The sequence below is a fragment of the Impatiens glandulifera genome, chromosome 3, assembly GCF_907164915.1.
Source record: "Impatiens glandulifera chromosome 3, dImpGla2.1, whole genome shotgun sequence".
Lineage (NCBI taxonomy): Eukaryota > Viridiplantae > Streptophyta > Magnoliopsida > Ericales > Balsaminaceae > Impatiens > Impatiens glandulifera.
Window position 1 is genome coordinate 6859465 of NC_061864.1, and position 20841 is coordinate 6880305.

Here is a 20841-nt window from a genome sequence, read left to right on the forward strand (position 1 = left end):
GTATATATACATAAATGTACGTACATATATTTATATATGTGTATATATATATAACTTCCTTGCCTGCAATTCAAACTGGAAGCGACAAAACATGTTATTCCAATGGAGGCACCTATGGCACCAAAGACTCCATCGTTCATGGTTGTCTTTGCGTACAAATCATGTTAGTCGTATATATTAAGAACTACATTATCATACTGACATAATATGTACAGATTGAAATTCAAGCAAGTAAAAACATTCAGACAATGTGTCCCTTTTCAAATGGTTTAGGGATTGAAATTAAAGACTGTTTTGAGCCAGCTTTCACACCACATGGGAAAGCAATATTCCCTTTTCAAATGGAGGGTGGAGAAGAGTAATATAAACAAACTAAGATGAAACAATGGAGAAGGAAGAATGAATCAATAAATTAGGAAAATTTTGGGAGCCATTCAAACATTTACCTGATTTTGCTTTTTTCTTCTTCAACACTTCAAGAGTTTTCCTTTTGTCAGGCCTCTACTCTGATGTATTCCAATCTCTTGCGGATGTTGTATTGTTGTTCTTTTCTTTTGAGCAATTGATGATTCCTCTTCATCTTAGCTTCCATTAATGTGATGCACCAGCATGTGACTCAACAAATAATATATAATCCTATTATGTAAAGTTAGAAACTTATAATGTTGGATCAGAAACTTTTAATCTGTAAAATGTTTCTAAACTCCAAATATATTATCCATTTTTTCCATTTGTACACCACTATAATAAAGATTTGAATTTATATATAGAAGTACCACCTTATTTTGTTCTCCATCTCAAATATACCCTAATAAAATAAATACTAATATAAATAAAAAAGTAAGTGATTTTCATAACAAACCACCTCTAAATTTCTACTTCCTATTACAGTACATATGTCAGTATCTATGTCTCTTTTTATATTTTAAAACAAATTATTTTTATCAACAAAGTCATTTAGCATGTAAGTAAAGATTACCTTGCATAGGACACCAACTGAAGTATGTGAAAAACATGAATCAAAATATTAAATATAAATTAAAATCACACATCAGTCATTTTCCTTTATACAGATGATTATATTTTTTTGAGAAAAACAGATGTTAGTTCATTAAACAAACTAATAACAAAGTATAAAGTTTGTTAACTAATCAACTGAAATAACAAAACATAAACTAATCAATAATAAACCACTTCAACAATTAAGATAGATAGTGAGGGACTTACGAGGAAGACGAAAAAAAGGCAAAATTCTTTAGTTGATTCTGCAAAATTAAATTTACTCTTGATAGTTTGCTGCAACTGTACAGAAATCTTAAGAGAATTCTTAAGACAAGTAGATAACTGCAGTTGAATATCTAAAATAGAAAACCTAAAAATATGTATGAAGGAAATTTTGTTTATTAGGAATAGTAGAATATATTGCAGATTTTATACTTAAAAATACCTTACAGAACATTAAGAATTAGACATTAGATTTGAACTTCCTTAATTGGGTAAATCCTTCCTTCTATTATGATTTCTAAATCTAAGAAAGAGTTAGCTGAACCTGATTTTTGAAGCCGACTTGAAGACGAGAAGACAATTGGTATTCACGTATTGCGCTAGGGTAGTAGGGCTAGACGAGACGAACCACGAGTCGCGATCTTTGAAGACTGTCTCTGAAGCTGAAATAAAGAAGGAAAGAAAATAAAGATTAAAGACCGAAGAAAAAAAAGGTCCTCAAACGACTTCGTTTTATGTGTTTCAGGTTCGATCTGGGGAGGATATGCACTCGGCCAAACCTCAACCAAACCAGCGGTTCGATTTATTTCAAGAAAACACCATTTTTGACACAGTTTAGTCGGGTTTCGGCTTTTTTGGTTCGGATCGGTTAACTTGTGCACCCCTAAGTACGACTATCGTACTGTTTTCTCTCTTATTATTGTTTGCCTATTTGGCCTTCGATGTTCAATCAATCGTCCTTTGTCTCTCTATCTCCTATCTCTTTCTCCTTGTCTCCATTATCCCTTCTATATTATTTATGTCTTGTTATTCGGGTCATAACATCTGGTATCAAAGCATCTTATTTTCAATGGTGCCTGAAACAAGGTAGATGAGTTAAGAAGATGTTATTCAAAAAAATTTGGAAGACTACAATCTATAGAAAATGAGCAGATTGTGCAATAACTTGCAAAAATTTAATACTATTGAAATAGATCAGATGAAACAAACCTTGAATTTTGCAGAACTCCTGTTGCATAAGGTGAATTTGAATAGAATATTAGAACTCCTGTTGCATCAAAAGGCAGCCGAATTATCCAATGAAAATATCGGCCTAAAAGAGGACAAAGCAATCCAAGAATCCAGTTTCCAGTTCCTGCTCCAGGTCAAGGTTTGGGGAAAAATTATGGGAATTCTGGAATCTTAGGGACACCACCAAATTGAGAAACATACACAGAAATTTTATGAGGACTCAAGGTGGTTAGATGGAGTTTGTTCGTTTCGATTGGAGGATAACAAAAGTAACTTCTTTGAAAATCATCATGTTTAAGACAACGGCAAGGTAGGTTAGGCAACTTACTATCTTCACGGACCTTCCAATGTTTGGTTCACCAATTATTCAGTGGGCCGAGGGAACATATCGTGGCCAGAAATCTTGGAAAGAATCTTGACTACTTTCTAAGAAAAAGGGCAATCTTGATTTTATTTTTAAGTAGATGGAATTGAGGGCCCTCTTGCACGATACATTACACCCCAAATAGAAGATTACTATTCTCGCCCTGAAATTACCTCGATTCCAAGAACAAAATATGGAAGACACCAGTAGAAGCAGCCAGCTTGTCTAATCCATTGTGAAACCTGTTAACATGATCAAAAGGGGAAATCTGAAACCACCATGCAAATGGCAAGGAAGAAGAAAGAACCATAACAAATACGGAAACCCAATGATCGAATCCTTAGAACCATAACATATACGGAAACCCAATGATCGAACCATGTCAAGCTTGTCTAGCTTGTCTGATTGAAGGTTATGATGAATACTTAGAACAAATTCAGATTCTGGCTATGATGATGGAAAATTCAACTCACAAAAAAACAAAGACAGACTAGAAGTTAGGATCCAGTCACAAAAAACCAAAGACATACTAGAAGTTAGGATCCAGTCGGGATTCGTCGGAGACTTTTTAACGGGGAAGGAATGTGGTGTCCCACCACTATGTGACTCTCAAGTGACTCAAGAAATATTATATTTATCTTTATTACTAAGTAGCTATAAGATTATATTATTTCGCCATTAAATAGTTGATAGTTAATAGATTCCTTAAATATCTAAAAGTTAGTAGATTTCCTTAATTATTGGTAACTGGTTCTCTCTTATTATTGTTTAGCTATTTGGTCTTCAATACTCAATCTATCGTCCTTTGTCTGTCTATCTGGTATCTCATTCTTCTTGTCTCCTTTATCCCTTTCTATATTCATTTTGTCGTCCTTTGTCTTGTATCTCATTCTTCTTGTCTCCTTTATCCCCTTATTCCTTTTGTCTAGCTACATTATCTCGTTACGCAATACTCAGGTCATTACAGGTAACCTACATAAAGATTTGGGATAAAGATTCTTCCACATAGTACTATTGTTATGAATTTGTGGAATATCACCTAGAGTTAATGCTCATAGTACTTTTTCACTTTTCGCGCATATTTGACCGTTTCAATAAATAAAACCTCTGCGAGAGGATTATCAGCATCAATTGTAAACCTAACTTATGAGCATTAACTCTAGGAGTTGTAACAGTTTATCAGATGCCCGGAACCAGAAGCCACATGGGAGTTGTGAATTTGGATCGTGCGAGTTTTTAGAGAGAATTGATGAGGGATTAAGATTTTGTTGTGTTTTGATGATGAATATGCATTATATTTATACATAAAATGATAATGGATAGTTACCATTACTAGATAGGAAGTTGTCACTACTAGACCACTAACACATTTACTCGTTTGACAATTTGACTACCCTCAAACTAGTAAATTTTATATTAAACTAGAAAACACATAAAATCTTGATACAACTAAAAAATAATGGCTTTGATGATCATCGCCAAACAATAGGGACGATGTCGAGATTCTCAGAAAGTGGCGAGATTCTCAGAAAGTGGCGTCGTGGAAGATATGTTGGTGACGTCCCACTTGTTTAACATAGTGGGTGATGAAGTGTCCATAATGACTTTGATGACATTAGCCAAATATGAGCCGATATCAAGATTCTCGCAAAGTGGCGTCGTGGAAGATCTATTGAGTGACATTTCACTTGTTTAACATAGTGAATGATGAAGTGTCGCAAATAGATGACGCTTGAATTTTTGTGATTGTGATACTAACATTTTCCATTGTTTGATGTGGAAAATTCGGTTAAGACTAGATCGATGATATTGACCCAAATCAAGGAGTGGAATTTGGTTATAATGGGTCACCTCGAAGCCCAAAGATATATATATATTATTTTTATGAAAAGAGGTCAACTTTTTATTGAAATCGAGAGTGGAACGCAAGAACGTTATTAACGAGTTTGCAGAAAAGAGGATGAAGAAAGAGTAAAACTAAAAATAGAATAAAGTTAGATTCCGATAAGCTCGAGATAGTCCCATCAGGTGCACATCCCCTTCTTGATTGATGCGAAAGTTTTAAAAGAAAACATTTAATCCTACCGGCCCTAAAACTCTTTACTTAAAAATTTCCCCTATTACGTTTTTTCTATAATATCCACCACATAATAAGTGAGATGCACTTTCATTCATTGCTAACAACCTCTCTCGAACATCTCAAGCTCTATTGTTCCCAAAAGTCCTTAATGTTAATATTAGGAGGCATGGCCCATGGATGATTGATAACGTTCTAAAGAATGGCTCAAATGGAAGAGGCATGGGACAATGAAGGAGAATATGATTGGACGTTTCTTCGGCTTGAAGGGGAAGAACTTTTTCTTTTAAGCTTATCGAGAGTAAAAATACATCTGTGAATAGCCTCCCACGCAAAAGAAATAATTTTGGAGGGAATCTTTGGCTTCCAAAGCTCCTTCCAAGGATAGTGCTCATCAACTCTCCTGGGATAGAGGGTTATAAATGTAACTCGATTGGAATTTAGGGGATCCCTTCAAAGCGAAACTGTCATTGGACTCCGTAGAGATTGTGATATATATAATTTTGTTTGAGAACTTAAATAAAATAAATCTTAAAAAGAAAATAACAAACAGAACAAAAAAAACAATCTCTTCATTCATTATCGCGACGATGACGACGGCAAGAGCTTGACGATGGCCACACAGTTGGAGATCGACTAAAGGAGATGACGGCCCTTTTGATTGTCGGTTTTATCTTCTCAACGAGCTTGGCAAACCTCTCAGCCGGAGGAGGAGCCTCAACCGCCACAACAGGTTTATTGATATTAATCGCAAGTGTATCTAAAGAATATGAGATTATCTCTTCTTGTGAGAGAGAATTTGAAAATATCAGGTAATCCAAAAGTGGAGAAAAGAATGAATTTTGAGGCTTTTGCACTGTTTGGTTGATTGAAAGGAATAAGTGAAAAGAGAAATTGATTGGACTATTGAAGTCCTTCACGAATGGCAACTACGGCCATGGCGGATGTACGGTTTTCCTTTAAGAAAAAAGAACTTGCTTTGATACCATGTGAGTTTTAGATAGAGAATTGATGAGGGATTAAAGATCTTTGATTTTGATTTTTGATGTATTTGGATCATGAAATATGCTAATATATTTATAAATTAAATGATAATGGGTAGTTACCCCTGTAAGATAGTTTATAAATTAAATGATGTATTTTGATCATTGAAGAAGAATAAGACTAAATGCCAATAAGATTAAAAAAATTTCCAACCCGTACAAAATCCCCTTTTACGAATAGAAGCAAAAGCGTGGAGCATAAAGTCTTTGATTCTTTCAGCTCCAAAACTTTTTTCTTGGAAGGTTCTTATATTTATTTCTTTCCAAATTGTCCATCACATTATGAGAGGGGTATAGACTTCCAATCATTTTACCACTACTAAATAGGAAGTTATCACTACTATACCACTAACACACTAATTAGTTTGAAAATACCTTCAACAAACATAGGTCATCGAACGGATCTAGGAGGCATAGGTCACCAAAGCACAAAAGCCAGAATATTTCCATAGATCATATTGAGCATATTAGTGAAGTCAACCTCCACAACACTATGCATGTCTGACCAAAATTTAGTGATCATAAGACTCCCAACAACTGACCATGGGCCGTTATCTAACATAAAAGTATTCAAAGATGCAGTCAGTATATTTAATAACCTATAATTCCTCTAGGGTTTCCATCTGTCGCCCATACAATTTCGAACAGCCTGAGTTCTATCATTTTTCTTAGTTAGAACTCTTGCTAGTAGGGTTCGATTTAGTTTCAACCATTGAACCCATCATAATGCCCAACCTATGACTCAAAAGAAAAGATATGAAGTGACAACCTTGCAAGTTGCAACAGAAAAAATAAACAAGTATTGTCGGATGGGAAAGAGAGTCAGAGAGACGGTGAATTGTGAAGAAGATGCCCCCAAGATAGTCCTTTTTCCAATTGGTATGCTTAGAAATATCAATTAGACTTGAGATTAGGGCAGGATAGTGGTAGATTGATGGTTTCTATGGGAAGCATGATGTTGTTAAAATATGAGTTTTGTTGCCAAAAAAAATTAACATGTAGAAGATTTTTGATGAAAATCAAATGAAAATATTTATCTAACTGTCTAGATAAAAGGTTAATATTCCAAATAAATAAGAGTAGGGTGAAGAAATCCAAACATAAAATACTTGCTATGGAGCAATAAAGTATGAAGCAATAAAGTATGAAAGAGTTGGGAAATAGTAATTAGTGAGGGTGGCTAAAGACTGAGACCTTGCTTTTTCTGTTAATCTTTGTTCTTCATAGGATCCCTATCTTGCTTCTGGAATTGTTCAATTATTAAGTTACAATTGTTCATGCCCCGTCCATCAAGCAACCCATGCTTCCATAGTTTTATCATAAATAGTCTCCAGCACCTGCAGAAAACTCATGCAGTAAGCAACCAGCCAGATAAAATACTATTACAATGTGTGTGGTAACGCAAAATTAAAACATCTGGGGATCCTTTGCCTCAACTGTTTTTATCAAATAATGTTATTTTGATCTCAATTTGGACTTATTGTCAAACTAGTAATCCAATAACACTAGTTATCTAATTATTTTTATTTATTTTTCAATTTTGTTTAATGTTTTGTAAATATTTTCAGCCTCAAAGTTCACTTAGATCAAAAACTCCAAAACAAACGAAGCACAGTAATAAACAAGTTCCATATACCATAGATAACTTATATTTCCTCCTCTCACACAAACGTGCATACAGATACTAATTTGTCAAATGTGGTTTGAAGAACTGGATAAGCTTGTTATATAATTTTACCACCTTCATTTTATAGTCTATCTAATTGGTGGAAAAAAGTTAGTGGGTACAGTTGATAGACCATATACATGAATTTTAGGTCTGAAAACTTTCAAAATGAAGAGGCTCATCATCTAAGCAAGTTGTGAATCATTTCAGGATGATGCAGACAAGACAGTAAATTTAATCAAACAAAAGACAAGACAGACTACCATAGCAGTGGAGGCGCTTTGACTAAATTTTGACCATGCAATTTTGAAAATGCTTCACAAGCCCAAGGTATATGACCATCCGCCAATACTCTGCAGAGGTGAAAAGATATAACATTAGCAAGAAGAGACTTATAGAAACAAGTAAAATGTCCAAACATGAAACCAAAATATTGGCTAATGAATGTATAAGAATTTGTTTGCTGATTAAGACATACAGAGGGATTCATTGTCCACAAATAATCTTAAAAAGTTGTAGCAAATTAGCAGTTCAAGATGGCAGACTTACCCTAATTTAGTGGGCATCTTCTGATATTAACGTATAAATATATCATAAAAAAATGGGTAAAAGAAAGGAAAGAACAATTTTTAAATTACAAGTCAATGCCAGTTTTGGTGAAGGATGGAGAAAAAGGAGTAATTTAGAAGAAGTCAATGCAAAAGGATTACCGCTGCTTCCTCACAAAGGAATTCCACATATGCATCATTTGTTTTTCATCTTTGGTAACATCCACAAACTCATCAAGCCTCTGCAACAAAAGAAAGGAACACACGAGACAGATTTGTCAAAATGATCACTGTTGGAAAAGATGTTATTTTGAAGATTTCAATCACTTTATCACATAATCAAAGTTGAAGATCGGGTTCCCAGTTCAGTTCAGATATCTTTAGTTCTTCAATATAATATAGTAATCAAGATGACTACCAGATAAAGAAATGAATTCTTTTGAAACTGTTTTTGCCAAATCTAATAGATAATGTTCCAAATTTTTGCATAAGTATCATTGAGTAATAAAAAGCTGTCTCGAATAATGAATATGTTGAGGATATTGGACTGGTTAATGTGAAATAACAGAGAAGTATGAAATGTGCCTATTTTGTCATAATCTTTGTCACGCAGATGGTCTGATGCCATTGGAAAGTGAAAGTTATTTTCTTCGTTAAAACTGTAGTTATTTAATTTGTTTGGTATAAGATATTTTTCTTGATCATGATCCAGATTATTATAGTGTGATTTATGTTGCTTCATTTATTATATAAATTGTTTTCTAGATCATGATTAAAAATATAGAATATGTTTCATTTCATACAGATATTTATGTCTGGGTCGTGATCCAAATTATTTTATATGATTGTGATTTTTGACAAACATAACAAAAGTAGATTTTTCAAGACGAAAAAAATATACAACAAAACAGCCATGTTTCACTGACAAGAATAATCAACACACAAGGTTAATATAGATGCACAATAAAAGAAAATAAGGAGAAAAATGAGCAGTTTCAATTTTTCTAGTAAAGATGCACAATAAAACCCAAGAAATTAAGCAAACATACCCTTCTATCTTCAATATCAGCAACATCTCCATCAACCTCACCCTCACTGTCGTGGTCTGATAAAACTTCCTCCTGTGCCATAGGCTGCAATTAAAACAAGTGCACATTTTAGATAACAATAATAGAGTAAAAAATCGTATCAGTATCAAGATCCCCATCCCAGATAGAAGCATTGTTCTAGTAAACATCATTCTAGTCTTCATCGTGTCCAAGCTTTGGTATTTCTTGAAGTAATAAGTGTATGCTCAGAGACCATGTTTACATGACCGACCTATCCAGATCAACCTACACACAAATGAGGAAGCTGACCCAGTACTGCAAACTTTAAATAAGCTAATAGCATCCATTTGGAAACACTTCTGTTTTTGTTCTGTATCTAGAAACACTTCCAGATACAGAAACAGAAATGTAGCAAACTTTAAGTAAGCTAAATTTTGTTTCCAAATGATTCTGTATCTATAATCATTAAGGTCAATTGCTTTGTACAGAAAAGAGCATTCCTTACTACAAAACAGTACTGAAGATCTAGTTGCAAGTATCACAGGAAACCAGGAAGAAGCATCCATTGAAACTCCGATTTAGTACTTTCAGCCACAATTTAAATCCAAGTGCAACCCACAATGCTCTCAGGTAGATAAAGCTAGATATTTGATATAAATTGAGAAAGTTAGACAAAAGCATCTCACCTGTGCTCTTTGAGAGTGGACGAATTGTCGTTTCTGCAGTTTCTGCAAAAGTGCGCGACTGAAACAAAACAATTTGGAAGAAAACTAAATTTAGATCATGGAGCTGCAGCAGAGTCCACTAAAAAGTTTTTTAATTAGGTTATAAAAAACTTCAAACATGACGTCACACATTAGAGAAGTCATAGATGCAAGGTTTTAAAGATGAAGAACCAACATTTAAGCAATTGTCAAAATTACAGTGGGTTTCAATATAAGCAGTTAATAGGCCAAATAAATGCAGAGACCTAGAGAGATCACACTCTTTAATATACTAATAGTTGATTCACTAATCACTCTAACTGAATTTGTGCTTCACTGTAAATGGAAATTATGGCAAGGTATCTTTGACAGGCAATAAAACATTTGTAAAACTCTATCATTCTTGAAACTTTGTCCACCAAAACATATCGGACTTTGTCATTTCCTTTGTTTATAGGTGAAATGTTCTAGTTTCAACTCTATCATTCTTGAAACTTTCTTCCTTTTCAACCAATTTTAGTTTTTTTTGCAAACTCAATAGATTTTCAACCATCTTGTGTCAAAACCATTTTACCTGATCCCACCAGGCAACCATATCTGGCATCCTTTTTTCTAAAAATAAACTGAAACATATACTTCTGCCCCCTCAAAAGAAAAAATGTTAACAGGGCACTGCATTTCAGTAAACTAAAAGAAAATTTATAACTAAGCCTACAAGTAAGAATCTAAACTGCGATGTGGAATAGATCTGGTGATTGGAAAGATATATAAATATTGTAGAAAGGAAACTAGGTGACTATTCATAGACAGATCTAAGCTTATCTACTAGTTAAGATATAGAGTCTTTACAGGCTAGAAATCTAAGCTTACCTACTAGTTAAGATAGTCTTTATAGGTTAGAAATCTAAACAAATCTACTGGTTAAAATAGAGATTGTGGATAAATATAAGAACTCAAAAGAAAACAACTTACAATTATCTAATCCTAATGATTGTCTACTAAGTTAATTACAACATATTGCAAATAATATTAAACTATAGATCTGAAAGTTAAAGCTTGAAATATTGAATTGTGTCAAACTAAATTCCATAATGAAAGGAATGCAAGCATACTTTCTTGGGTCAGAACGCTCTATGGACGATTTTTTCGACTTTGAATGGGCCATGGCAGGAGGTCCAAGATTGCTCCCAGCTTTTGATTGGATACCTTCAGGGTCTGCATACGAGTGTGAATGGGCCATAGCTGTTGACATCCCTGTGGCATCAGGACTGGGTATATCATGATCCGAGGGCTCTATAATACCTAAAATAGAAATACGTCAATAATTCTTACAAGGATACAAGTCCATTGTTCCATATCATTGATGGACATTCAAAGTCTAAAAATCAAAACCATGGTGAGGAAACCTAAACAAGCTTTAAGCACCCCAATCATAGACGGCAAAATGCAGGCTCTTGAATTTGTCTGATAAAGATAACTTGGCTATCAGGATTTTGTATCAAGGAAGGTAAGATATAAGCCATTTAATTTGTTCGAGATACAAAAGCTGGCCAAGAATTGAACTATGTACTAAAAAGAAATCAACTCTTGAAGACCTGTGTTAGAATGAACTTAGCTACAACAAAAATCCCAATATTTGGACACTGCAAGATGGCCAGTGACATGTGGCCAATCCTTGAGGTCAATGATTTCTTTAAGTGGAAAGCAATGATATGTGTATTGTGATATTACGATAATATTAATGTTATTGTATATGTAGTGTATTAGGGTATTATTAATGCTATTGTATAGGTAGCTGGTAGTTATAAGTGGCTATGGGTGGTTATGAAATGTCTTATTTAAAGTGATATGATGTAAAAATCAAATATGTTTGAATATTGACAATGGATTGATCGTATTCATTATGGTTTTCTTCTCTTCTTTCTGAAAATCTCTCCACTGTTATCTCTTTCCAATGACTTTTCTTCTTTTCTCATCCCTATTTTCGGGAACACTTATCAGAAACAGACGTACCATCAGCCTTGTTGCAAACTTCGTTAACTGCTGCTGCAGTGTTGGAATCCATGACAACGTATGTTGCTTTTCTACGTCTCAATGGCTTTGAACTTCACAGAGAAGAAGAAAAAACTCAGTGAGTATAAAATTAAATCAGCACACTTATCATTGATTATACCAAAAGTATATGAGATTAGATTACTATACCAACTCACCAAAAGAAAAAAGTAGATTGCCAAAGATCATCAACCTAAATGAAGTACATTACAGAGGAATTAATAACATCGTCTAGTTATAGCTACAGATAAATTCAACAATCCCCTAAACTACAGCTTTAGTTTAACACAGGTGTTAAGCTACACTGAATAAACCGTTTGACAAAACTTTTGATAGAATCTTCTTTCACAAGGAAAGACAGACAAACTAAAAACATTTAAATTTGAAGATTCCACACATGGACAATATATATATATATACTTAAACCTTGATAATATTTTGAAAACTATTTAGGCTATATTTCAAGTACTAGTAGTATTATCGATGCAGGTTTTTTCAGTTTGGAAATAGATTCTTAACCTGAAGTGGACAGAAACCTTTTTTCACAGATAGATTCACAGCTTGAGCATCGTCCGTAACCTATAAGATGACGGAAGTTCGCAGTTTGCTCTCCAAAAGATAAATGATTAAATCAAATCATAGACAAAAAAATTTACTAACCAAAAACTCAAAGTTGAACCGATCATGAAATGAGGGTAAGTGGTATTTCAAACCCTGTTAACAAACTACAAGTATTAGCCAAACTAACTTCAGATTATGTTTATCTCAGTATAAACAAAATGAAACTGGAAAATGAGAATAAGAGAAAACTTAAGATCTACTAGAACACATAAAAAAAAGAATCTTGTTTATTAGTATCTTTTCCAGGTTTTAAAATTAACTAGGAAGTCAGAAACCACTTAATGTTTCCATGTTTTGTGCTGTAAATAAGAAAAACTAATATTTAGTGTATTTTCTTCTTATAAACACAATTTCTATCTTCTTTGGCAAAATGATTTGAAAGCGGTTGGCATATAAAAATTATGGGAGATGTCATTTGTAATATGATCATAAGATGATTGAGGGTAACTATATGAGATTGGATGTGGATAGGATAATACTGTGTTTACGTATCTTATAAATAAATTATCTCCATGAACATATTCTAAATAATATAATTTCTTTTTGGATTTCTACATGGTAGCTTTGGGTTACGAGTGGAGGATTGAATTTGAGGGGAAGTGTTGAAATATTAGATATATGGTACTCCTAAAATTATAACATAAAAGTAATGGGAAAAGATTGATGTCACAATTATGATATGAATGAGAAGAATTATATGTGATTGGCTTTACATAGCATACTGCCACCTTAGAGTATCCTAAGAAAGGAAATACTAGAGAAGAGAGCAGCACATTAATTTTCATACAGAAAAGGTGAAGTAAATAAATAGATGAAGGGAGTTTACCTTAAAACTAGCGCATCTAACCAAACAAAATGGACAACAGAAGTCTTCTGTAACTGCATATTCAAAGGAAACATCAGATCCACACCTCAAGGTGAGTAGCTTGGACAATGTTGGCAGTAATAGAAGTGTAAAGAACAATATTCTGGTCTAATGCAGTTGATAATAACATCATACTAACAGCTTTTAATACCCTAAGATTACAGCATTAGACTAAGGATACATCTAGATTATGAGGTTCAAGGAGAAGCGATATTAGAAGAGTGAGACAACTATAAATATCAGGTTACATGAACATCATTTGATCTGATGCAGTTCTTTCAGATAACTCAAACATCAAAGAGTAGCCGAAATCGAAAGAAAGATTCTGCCATGTATATTTTCAGAAATGACTATCATACCTTCAGTCCTCTGCAACTTATTGTCACAGTACATGTAGTTGAACAATACATTACCACTTCTCAACCTAGAAAAACAAAATTACTCAAAAATTAGTAGTACTCCATATCAATAGAGATAAATGCCAAACTTCTCAACCCACATAAATACAACACAATATTGTACTGTCTAGAGGTGGAAAAACCTGGCCGGGTTCTAGCAGGCCAGACGGAGCTGACACTGAGCTGGCCGGGAATTTTTATATATAGCACAACTTAAAGGTAAAATTTGAATTAACCAAAATTTATATATAGCATAACTTAAAGAGTTTTATTTGTAAAAAACATACTTAAGCGTTATAATTGAAATGAAAAATTAAAAACTAATTTTATATGAAGCAAAATTCTATTATTACTTGACATTACATGCCATGTATTAATGTTACTAATAACTTCGAATAAAGAAAAAATATCTCTTCTGATAGTTGAATCCTTTGTAAGGAATGGGGGATTGATTCTTATTTTGTGCTTTCCAAGAAGAAACGATTTAGAGTCATCTTGGCTAATTGAAGTTTGCTTCTGCTTGAGCAGTTTAGGGAAATTCCATGATCTTTGCTCTATGTCCTCTCATTTTATCTCTTATGTCTTTGATCTCTTGATTTTGTGATCCTTTGGCCATTGGTCCAGAGATCTAAGGATTAAGGCACTCCAATTGAAGATTCAAATCTTTAATTGATTTTGATCCCTTAGAAGGAGGGAGTCCTCTGGATATCAATCTTGCCAATTTTCTTCAAGGAAAGTCTCTTGAATGTTTAACTACCATTTGGGTTTACATTGTTCCCTTGCTTACACACAAGACAAACTCAATAAAAAGGGATTCCATCTGAAAAATAGATGTGTTCTTTGTGAATATTCCAAGGAGACAGCCAACCAGCTTCTCTTGCATTGCCAAATGACAAAGGAAATTTGGTCTCATTCAAAACCTCCTTAATTTCCAGTGGGAGATGCCGATAACTGTTGGGGAATATTGGAATGACAGGAGCACCCCTAACAATATTGGCACCAGTTGAAAGTCGATCGTCCAATTATGTGATTGTCTATTTGGAAAGAAAGGAATCGAATCTTTCAAAAGAAAATGCTGGTACTGCTAAGATCAAACGCTTCATCTTCCTAACATTCACATCTATCAAGAAGAATGGAATATGCAACGGATGAGACTTTCTTCATCTTATTGGAATCTAATTAACTCTGTTTTTGTATTTTTCTTCTTTGAGTATGTACCCTTTCTCTTTCAGGTTGTTTTGTACTAATCGATATTCTTCAGCCTTCGCGTTAACAAAATTTATCTGTAATGAAAAAAAGAAAGAAAAAGAAAACATTGTCCCTTGCAAAGTTCTTTTGCTTGCTCTTGTTTTCACTACTGAGACTTTTGGGTGAAGGAAATACACTTGAAGATTCTTATCTACTTTTGAATTTTAGGGAAGTCACTTGAATTTGAGCTTAATTTTGATATGAAATTCCTTGCAAAGCTCATTGTTGTGTTTCTCTCTTATTTTTCAGATCAAAAGAAGAAGAAGAACGAATTCAGCATTTCTTTGAATTTATTAGCAAAGTTCTTTATATTTTATTTTGAGTCCTCAAGTTTATGTTAGAATTGTTTTTTGCCAAACTGATTTGAGTTCCATTGGGTCACCCATTGATGAGTGGAGGGATTGTGTTATGGGAAAAAATAATGAAAGGAGAATATTGAAAGATGGAGGGAGATGGGAGAGAAGATTAAGACTAGATCAAGAATGGAGATGAGACGCTTCAAAGAACTGAGGAGAGAGAAAGACTAACTGTTATTCATAATCCTTATTGATTACACTTACTTATATTTATACTACTATTCTAGCAAACTAACTAAACTACTATAATACTAATTAATATACTAACTCCTTTTTTCAAAAAAACTAACTATTTACACGTGACAGATTGTCTCCTCAATGGAAGAGTGTGTCCCCAAATGAGATTAGGACTTGTCTAATCCTTTTTGGGCGTATGAAATTATGGGTTTTGGATTTTCAATTCCCATTATGTATTTTTCTTTGAATTTTATGTTTTCTTTAAGATCATTCACCTCTATAGGGAGTAACCACATGGAAATGTATTGTGGTCTTTGTTTGGAAACACTTACTACACCAAAAAAATGGTTCTGTTAATAAAAGAGTATAAATCTCTTTTCTCAAAGAAAAATAAAATGTTTTAAAATTATGACTATAAAAGTTAGAAATTACATAACATATTTATATCGGAAATCTTCTAAAGTTGTGTTAAATGGGCTGGTTAGGCTGCACAGCCTGTTAAGGCACCCGGGCACGCGCAGGACTGGCCTAGCACGGCCCATTGCCCACCTTTAATAGTATCCCATATTACTAGAGATGAATGTCAAAGCACATACTATCATCATTTTATGCAAACATCTACCCAGGATGCAAATAAAACCCACAATAAACAAACAATACAAAAATATGTCATTATATTTGCTATATGTATCTAAGCTTTCAATGCATCCATTATCACAATACAGAAATATATCTTATTTGCTGCCTGAAAAATAGCTTGATCAATTTGTTTCATATGTTTTCCAGGCCACATTCTTAAGATAATTTCTCAGCTAGAAATAAAAACAAAAATAAAGATAGTTACCGCTTAATATGTGACAATGAAGTACTAGGAATATTGTCATATGTGTATGAGTCGTAAGGGGATTTGTCTTTTGCACCGACTTCTTCTGCACAAATAATAATTTCCACTTGCTGTGGCGCAGGCTTCATAAGATAAATAAATTGCAGTCAATAAAAAGTACTAATACACACGTGAGACAAAACTTATCAAGTACTTTTTGTAGCCAAAGAAGCCAAGATTAGGTACAAACCACAGGTCCAGCGTTGCAAGGGTTCTGAAAGGAAATATATTTTTTGTCCTCGCCTGTGCAATTTAACTGCAGAAATAAACTAATTTATATCATCAAAAAGGGTAGGAATTAGGAAAAGAAAGATTGTCAAGCTTAGAGATGATTGCATAACCACTATAACCAATAGAACAATCTTCAGAGTAACATTCTTAAATAACATGTTCTAAAGTAAGATTCATCGTGTTAATACTACCTTCATGAATGAAGAGTGCATTTCAATAGTTGACATCATCTCTACACTCTCTCCTAAAGTCAAGTTGGGTGACTTTTCCCATGACAAATAAAGTTCTTCCAAGGGTACTCTAGCAAATAGGCAGTGTCCTTCAATGTTTGCTGACATGTACATGGCACCAAATAAGTAACAAGAATAAAATCTCATGTTAGTTGCTAATACAAGATGAATTCGGCCAATATAAAGAGTCAAGGAAAATAATGATTATGATGCCCTTGTCACAATAGAGTTCGACAAGTAAGCAAATACATCTGGCCTGAGATTAGGCAAGTAGATCATTTCTTTTGTATGGGAGAGCAGCACTAAACTGCATCATAATGGAAACCTTTTGGACATTCCAGAAGAAAATTAAATAAATAATTGTTGATTAGAACTTTCTACCTTGTGCTCCTGTAAACCTAAAATGCCTTGTCAGATCAAGAGCCGAAATTGACTCTCCTAATAGAGCTGAAAAAAAGTTGGGGGAAAAAGACTATTACAAGAAGACCCATTAGAAATCCATCACTAGATCATTATATAAGTCTGACAGCATACCTAAGCTTACAAACAGAATACAGAGAGACCCAGATTTAATCTTCCCCTCCAACTTGTTAATATCTGGGAGAGTAAACTTTGCTTGAGTATGTTTCATCCCCTCAGTACCAATTGAATTAGTTAGGATAAATGGTCTTTTAAAGTGATAAACTGCAGAAAACTGAATGAATATAATATTAGAATGAAAGAAAAACAAAAAAAAAAGGTTAAGCACTCATCATCCCATAGAAGAAGTCTTTTCATGAGTATTTGGACAAACAGCTGCATGAGCATGACAATACAGTGAAGAAAAAAGGATAATATATTGACCAGCAACTGGCAGAAACATTAGAGAAACATACATTCTCTGAAGCTCCAAAGTCAGCAACTGGCCTAGCCAACATAATGCATATGGGAAGAAGATTTTGAGAGTGAACTCCATTCATCAGAGTCCCTGTAACAGAAACTGACATCTGGATCCTGCGGTTAAAAGAGAAAGCAAGTGTGTTTATCGATCTGAAAAGTATGAAACACATGATGTTATATATTGTCCCTGATATTTTTAAAAATATGTTTTTGTGAGGTCAGTTTCGTAACTTGGCCTTGACAGTATAGATTCAACTTCCTTCATAGTCATCCTTCAGGAGACTTTACAAAAACCTCCAACTTATCAAACCCGGCCACACTTGCAATTAATACTTCGATGCAAAGCTTGATAAATGTTCTTGACTTCTTTTCACCCCCAATACTGGCTAAAGTAGCAAGATGACAAATTCTAGAGATTTTTTAACCTAGTTGATGAGGATAATACTTGCACCTTTCTCATATCAGGTCCATTCAACATTAAGTTATGAAAGACATGAATTTCTAATTCGAAAAGTCAATCAATAAGGCTTATAAAGGTAGTAAATAGAAGCATATTCTAATTAGTTATTTGGAAATCTATAGTTCTCACAGTTTCTTCAGGGTATCCGCAAAGACTTTTAAACAGAGAGCCCTCATTTAATACAGTAAGTAGTATCCAAAGATATTCTTGGTTGATTAACTTCAGAGGATCAAGTCACAGCTCTACTATGGAATGCTCTATTTAGGAGGAGGGAAAGGAAGGATACCGGTTTCAAGTGTGATTACTAAGTCTCAACGGGAAGGAGCTGTACTTCAATAAAAAAAATCTTAAAGGCAATTTGGAAAATGGGTAAGAAAAGAGAATAATCATTGGTCATATGTTCAACATGCTTCAATATCCAGTATTGTCAAACAACTTGATGCTCTGAGCATGTGCAAAGCCTAATTAAGAGCATTAATAATAAATATATATATATATATTGAAGGATGACAGCGATACCTGCTTTTGGACTTTGCTTGTATTTTGTACCGCATGCATCTTTGAAGAAATGATGGCTACACAAGAACAGATAAAGAGGTGGGGAATAAAAATGTAAATGTCATAGTACAAATATTGTAATTCCAGAACCCTGGGTTCAATATAAAAGTTACATTTGTTTCTTTTGCACGGCGTTGAAGAATATTATAGAATTCTAAATGCGGGCAATAAATTGAAACAGCTCCCTGCGCTGCAATTTCCTCTTCCTCGGACAAATGTGGACGAGAATCTTGGCTGCAAATCTGATCTTCACTAACATTGCAAATAGAATTCCTGTTCCATGAAGCTCAAGTGTCAGCTCTTATTTCCAATAACATTAAACAGAAACAACATATTGTCAAATGCATCAAACATACAAAATCATCAAAGAAGACTGTTCCATTTTAGACATTTTGATTAACTATCATATCTCCGCGTAGACATCACCACGCTTACAGACTTACAGTTGGTTCAAGTAAATGGAACGAGCCTTTATCCAAAATATATATATATATATATATATGGAACAAACCCAAATGTTGATCATCTCAACTTTGAATTAGCAACTAGCCCGTAACATAGTCAGAGGTGGAAAAGTACATACATGGTTTCACGATCCTCTAGAGGTATACCAGGCATTCTTGTCAGCTAGCTTTGACTTTACTATGTGTGACAAAACCTGTAAAATGATATCTATTATACAAATTAAAATGACAAGAAAGTAAAAAGTGGTAAACTGTGTCAAAATAAAACATAAACAAACTATCATGCAATAAGCATAACTCAGCTTGGGAACTGCAAGCTAAAAAGGTAACTGATTGGATATACTTATTTCAAGATGATGCCAAGAAGGAAGTAACTAATGGCCCACTAAATACAGCTCACATGTATCTAACCATGCCACCATCACCAGTGCACCATTATTTAATGTCATTGAGAAAGCCAACATCACAAAGACAACACAGGCTGATCAGTGTAGTATCAAACAAAGAAGTGTGTCTTATTCAGAGAAACCAAGAGATTTGGGTTATTGATCCATCCTCACAGGAAACTTAAGACAATTTTGTCATCAGAAAACAAAAGCTGGACATTTTCACAACCCTACAGAGGAAAAGCTGTAACTCTCTGAATCCTTTTCTAGTAAATTGTCCCATATTAAAACATTTTTCACCTGTCAGACCTCCCCAACAAAAGTGATAAAACTGTAGCACACCAGTTCACTTTAAGCAAAAATTGGTCACAGCCAAATATGAGTTGAGACTAATTTAATCAACGCAAATGGATCATCTTTACAAATTTATATTCGCACAACACTGACTTGAATTCACTCAAAAAAACGAAATTAACGCTCTTGACTTTCATAGATATCTATCTACCAAGTTTTCAGCCAGAAAATACTCATTCTCCATGAACGAATGACATGAAACGATCAATCTAGATGCTTGGAACCTTGGGTTGATTAGAGCATTCAATAAACAATCCTACCACCTTCCACTTATAGGATAAAAGTTCTGATCAAAATTACTATCACCTCACATACATTGGAGCTAAAACTGACTCTTTCTCCACCAAACATATAAAGGCTTCTCAGATCAAGATATCACCTCCCAAAAAATATAGTAAATATATAAATCACAGTGTCTAGCATGCAGATAAGAGCTGAATTCAATAAAAAACAACAGATGAATAGTTTTGGGGGTGATACAACGTATAGATAGATGGAGAGGTGATTACATACCGTCAGGCCGCCGGAATCCGTATATCCGATCGGCAAACGATCAGTCAGTGCGTGCTTATAGTCCAAGACCTAGGCTAGCAGAAAGAGCTGATCAGCTTCTCTTCTAGTAATCAAAATGTAAGCGGTCCGGTTCGTACTGTTACAAGGCATCCGGTTTTTTGGGAACCGGTCATTCTAAAATGGTACTCTTGCCTCTAAATCTACTTTATTTGGTACATGATTTATTTATTTTTATTTTAGTCAACAAAATATATTTGTCAAAATAATATATTTCAAATTGTCTTAAAATTTATTAAAAAGTCACTATTTTATTAATTTTTTATTTTAAAAAAATTTATCAAATAAAAGTAAAATCACTTTTATTGTTTATTTTGATAATTTTAAAAAGTGATATTGATTCTGATAAAATATTTTAACTTTATTAAAATATACTTTATTTTAAATAATTATTTAATTATACTTTTTCTTTTTTAGTTTAAC

At 33.7% G+C, this 20841-nt stretch overlaps 1 protein-coding gene across 1 annotated transcript; it reads right to left on the reverse strand.

Moving 5' to 3' along the window:
- Positions 1-536: 536 nt before the first annotated feature.
- Positions 537-19316, reverse strand: LOC124932449 (polycomb group protein EMBRYONIC FLOWER 2-like). The gene is made up of 22 exons (XM_047473077.1): positions 19228-19316; positions 18758-18917; positions 18606-18661; positions 17623-17740; positions 17282-17441; positions 16709-16848; positions 16477-16542; positions 16248-16369; positions 13584-13648; positions 13186-13238; positions 12399-12452; positions 12258-12317; positions 11897-11931; positions 11700-11791; positions 10799-10988; positions 9669-9726; positions 8983-9066; positions 8096-8175; positions 7649-7738; positions 6914-7056; positions 2215-2272; positions 537-2081 (listed from the first exon to the last, which is right to left on the reverse strand). The coding sequence occupies exons 1-20, from the start codon at positions 19260-19262 to the stop codon at positions 6927-6929; spliced, it is 1848 nt and encodes a 615-aa protein (XP_047329033.1). The 5' UTR covers positions 19263-19316; the 3' UTR covers positions 537-2081; positions 2215-2272; positions 6914-6926.
- Between the last annotated feature and the right edge of the window lie 1525 nt (positions 19317-20841).

Bases quoted from the DNA above. Each gene is read 5' to 3' on its own strand.
- LOC124932449 (XM_047473077.1), bottom strand. From the start codon at position 19,262: ATGCCTGGTATACCTCTAGAGGATCGTGAAACCAT. The intron at 16,849-17,281 runs GTATGCTGTCAG...TGTACATGTCAG, and splicing joins TATTCTGTTTGTAAGCTTAG to CAAACATTGAAGGACACTGC. The intron at 9,727-10,798 runs GTATGCTTGCAT...GTTTTGTTTCAG, and splicing joins GAGCGTTCTGACCCAAGAAA to TCGCGCACTTTTGCAGAAAC.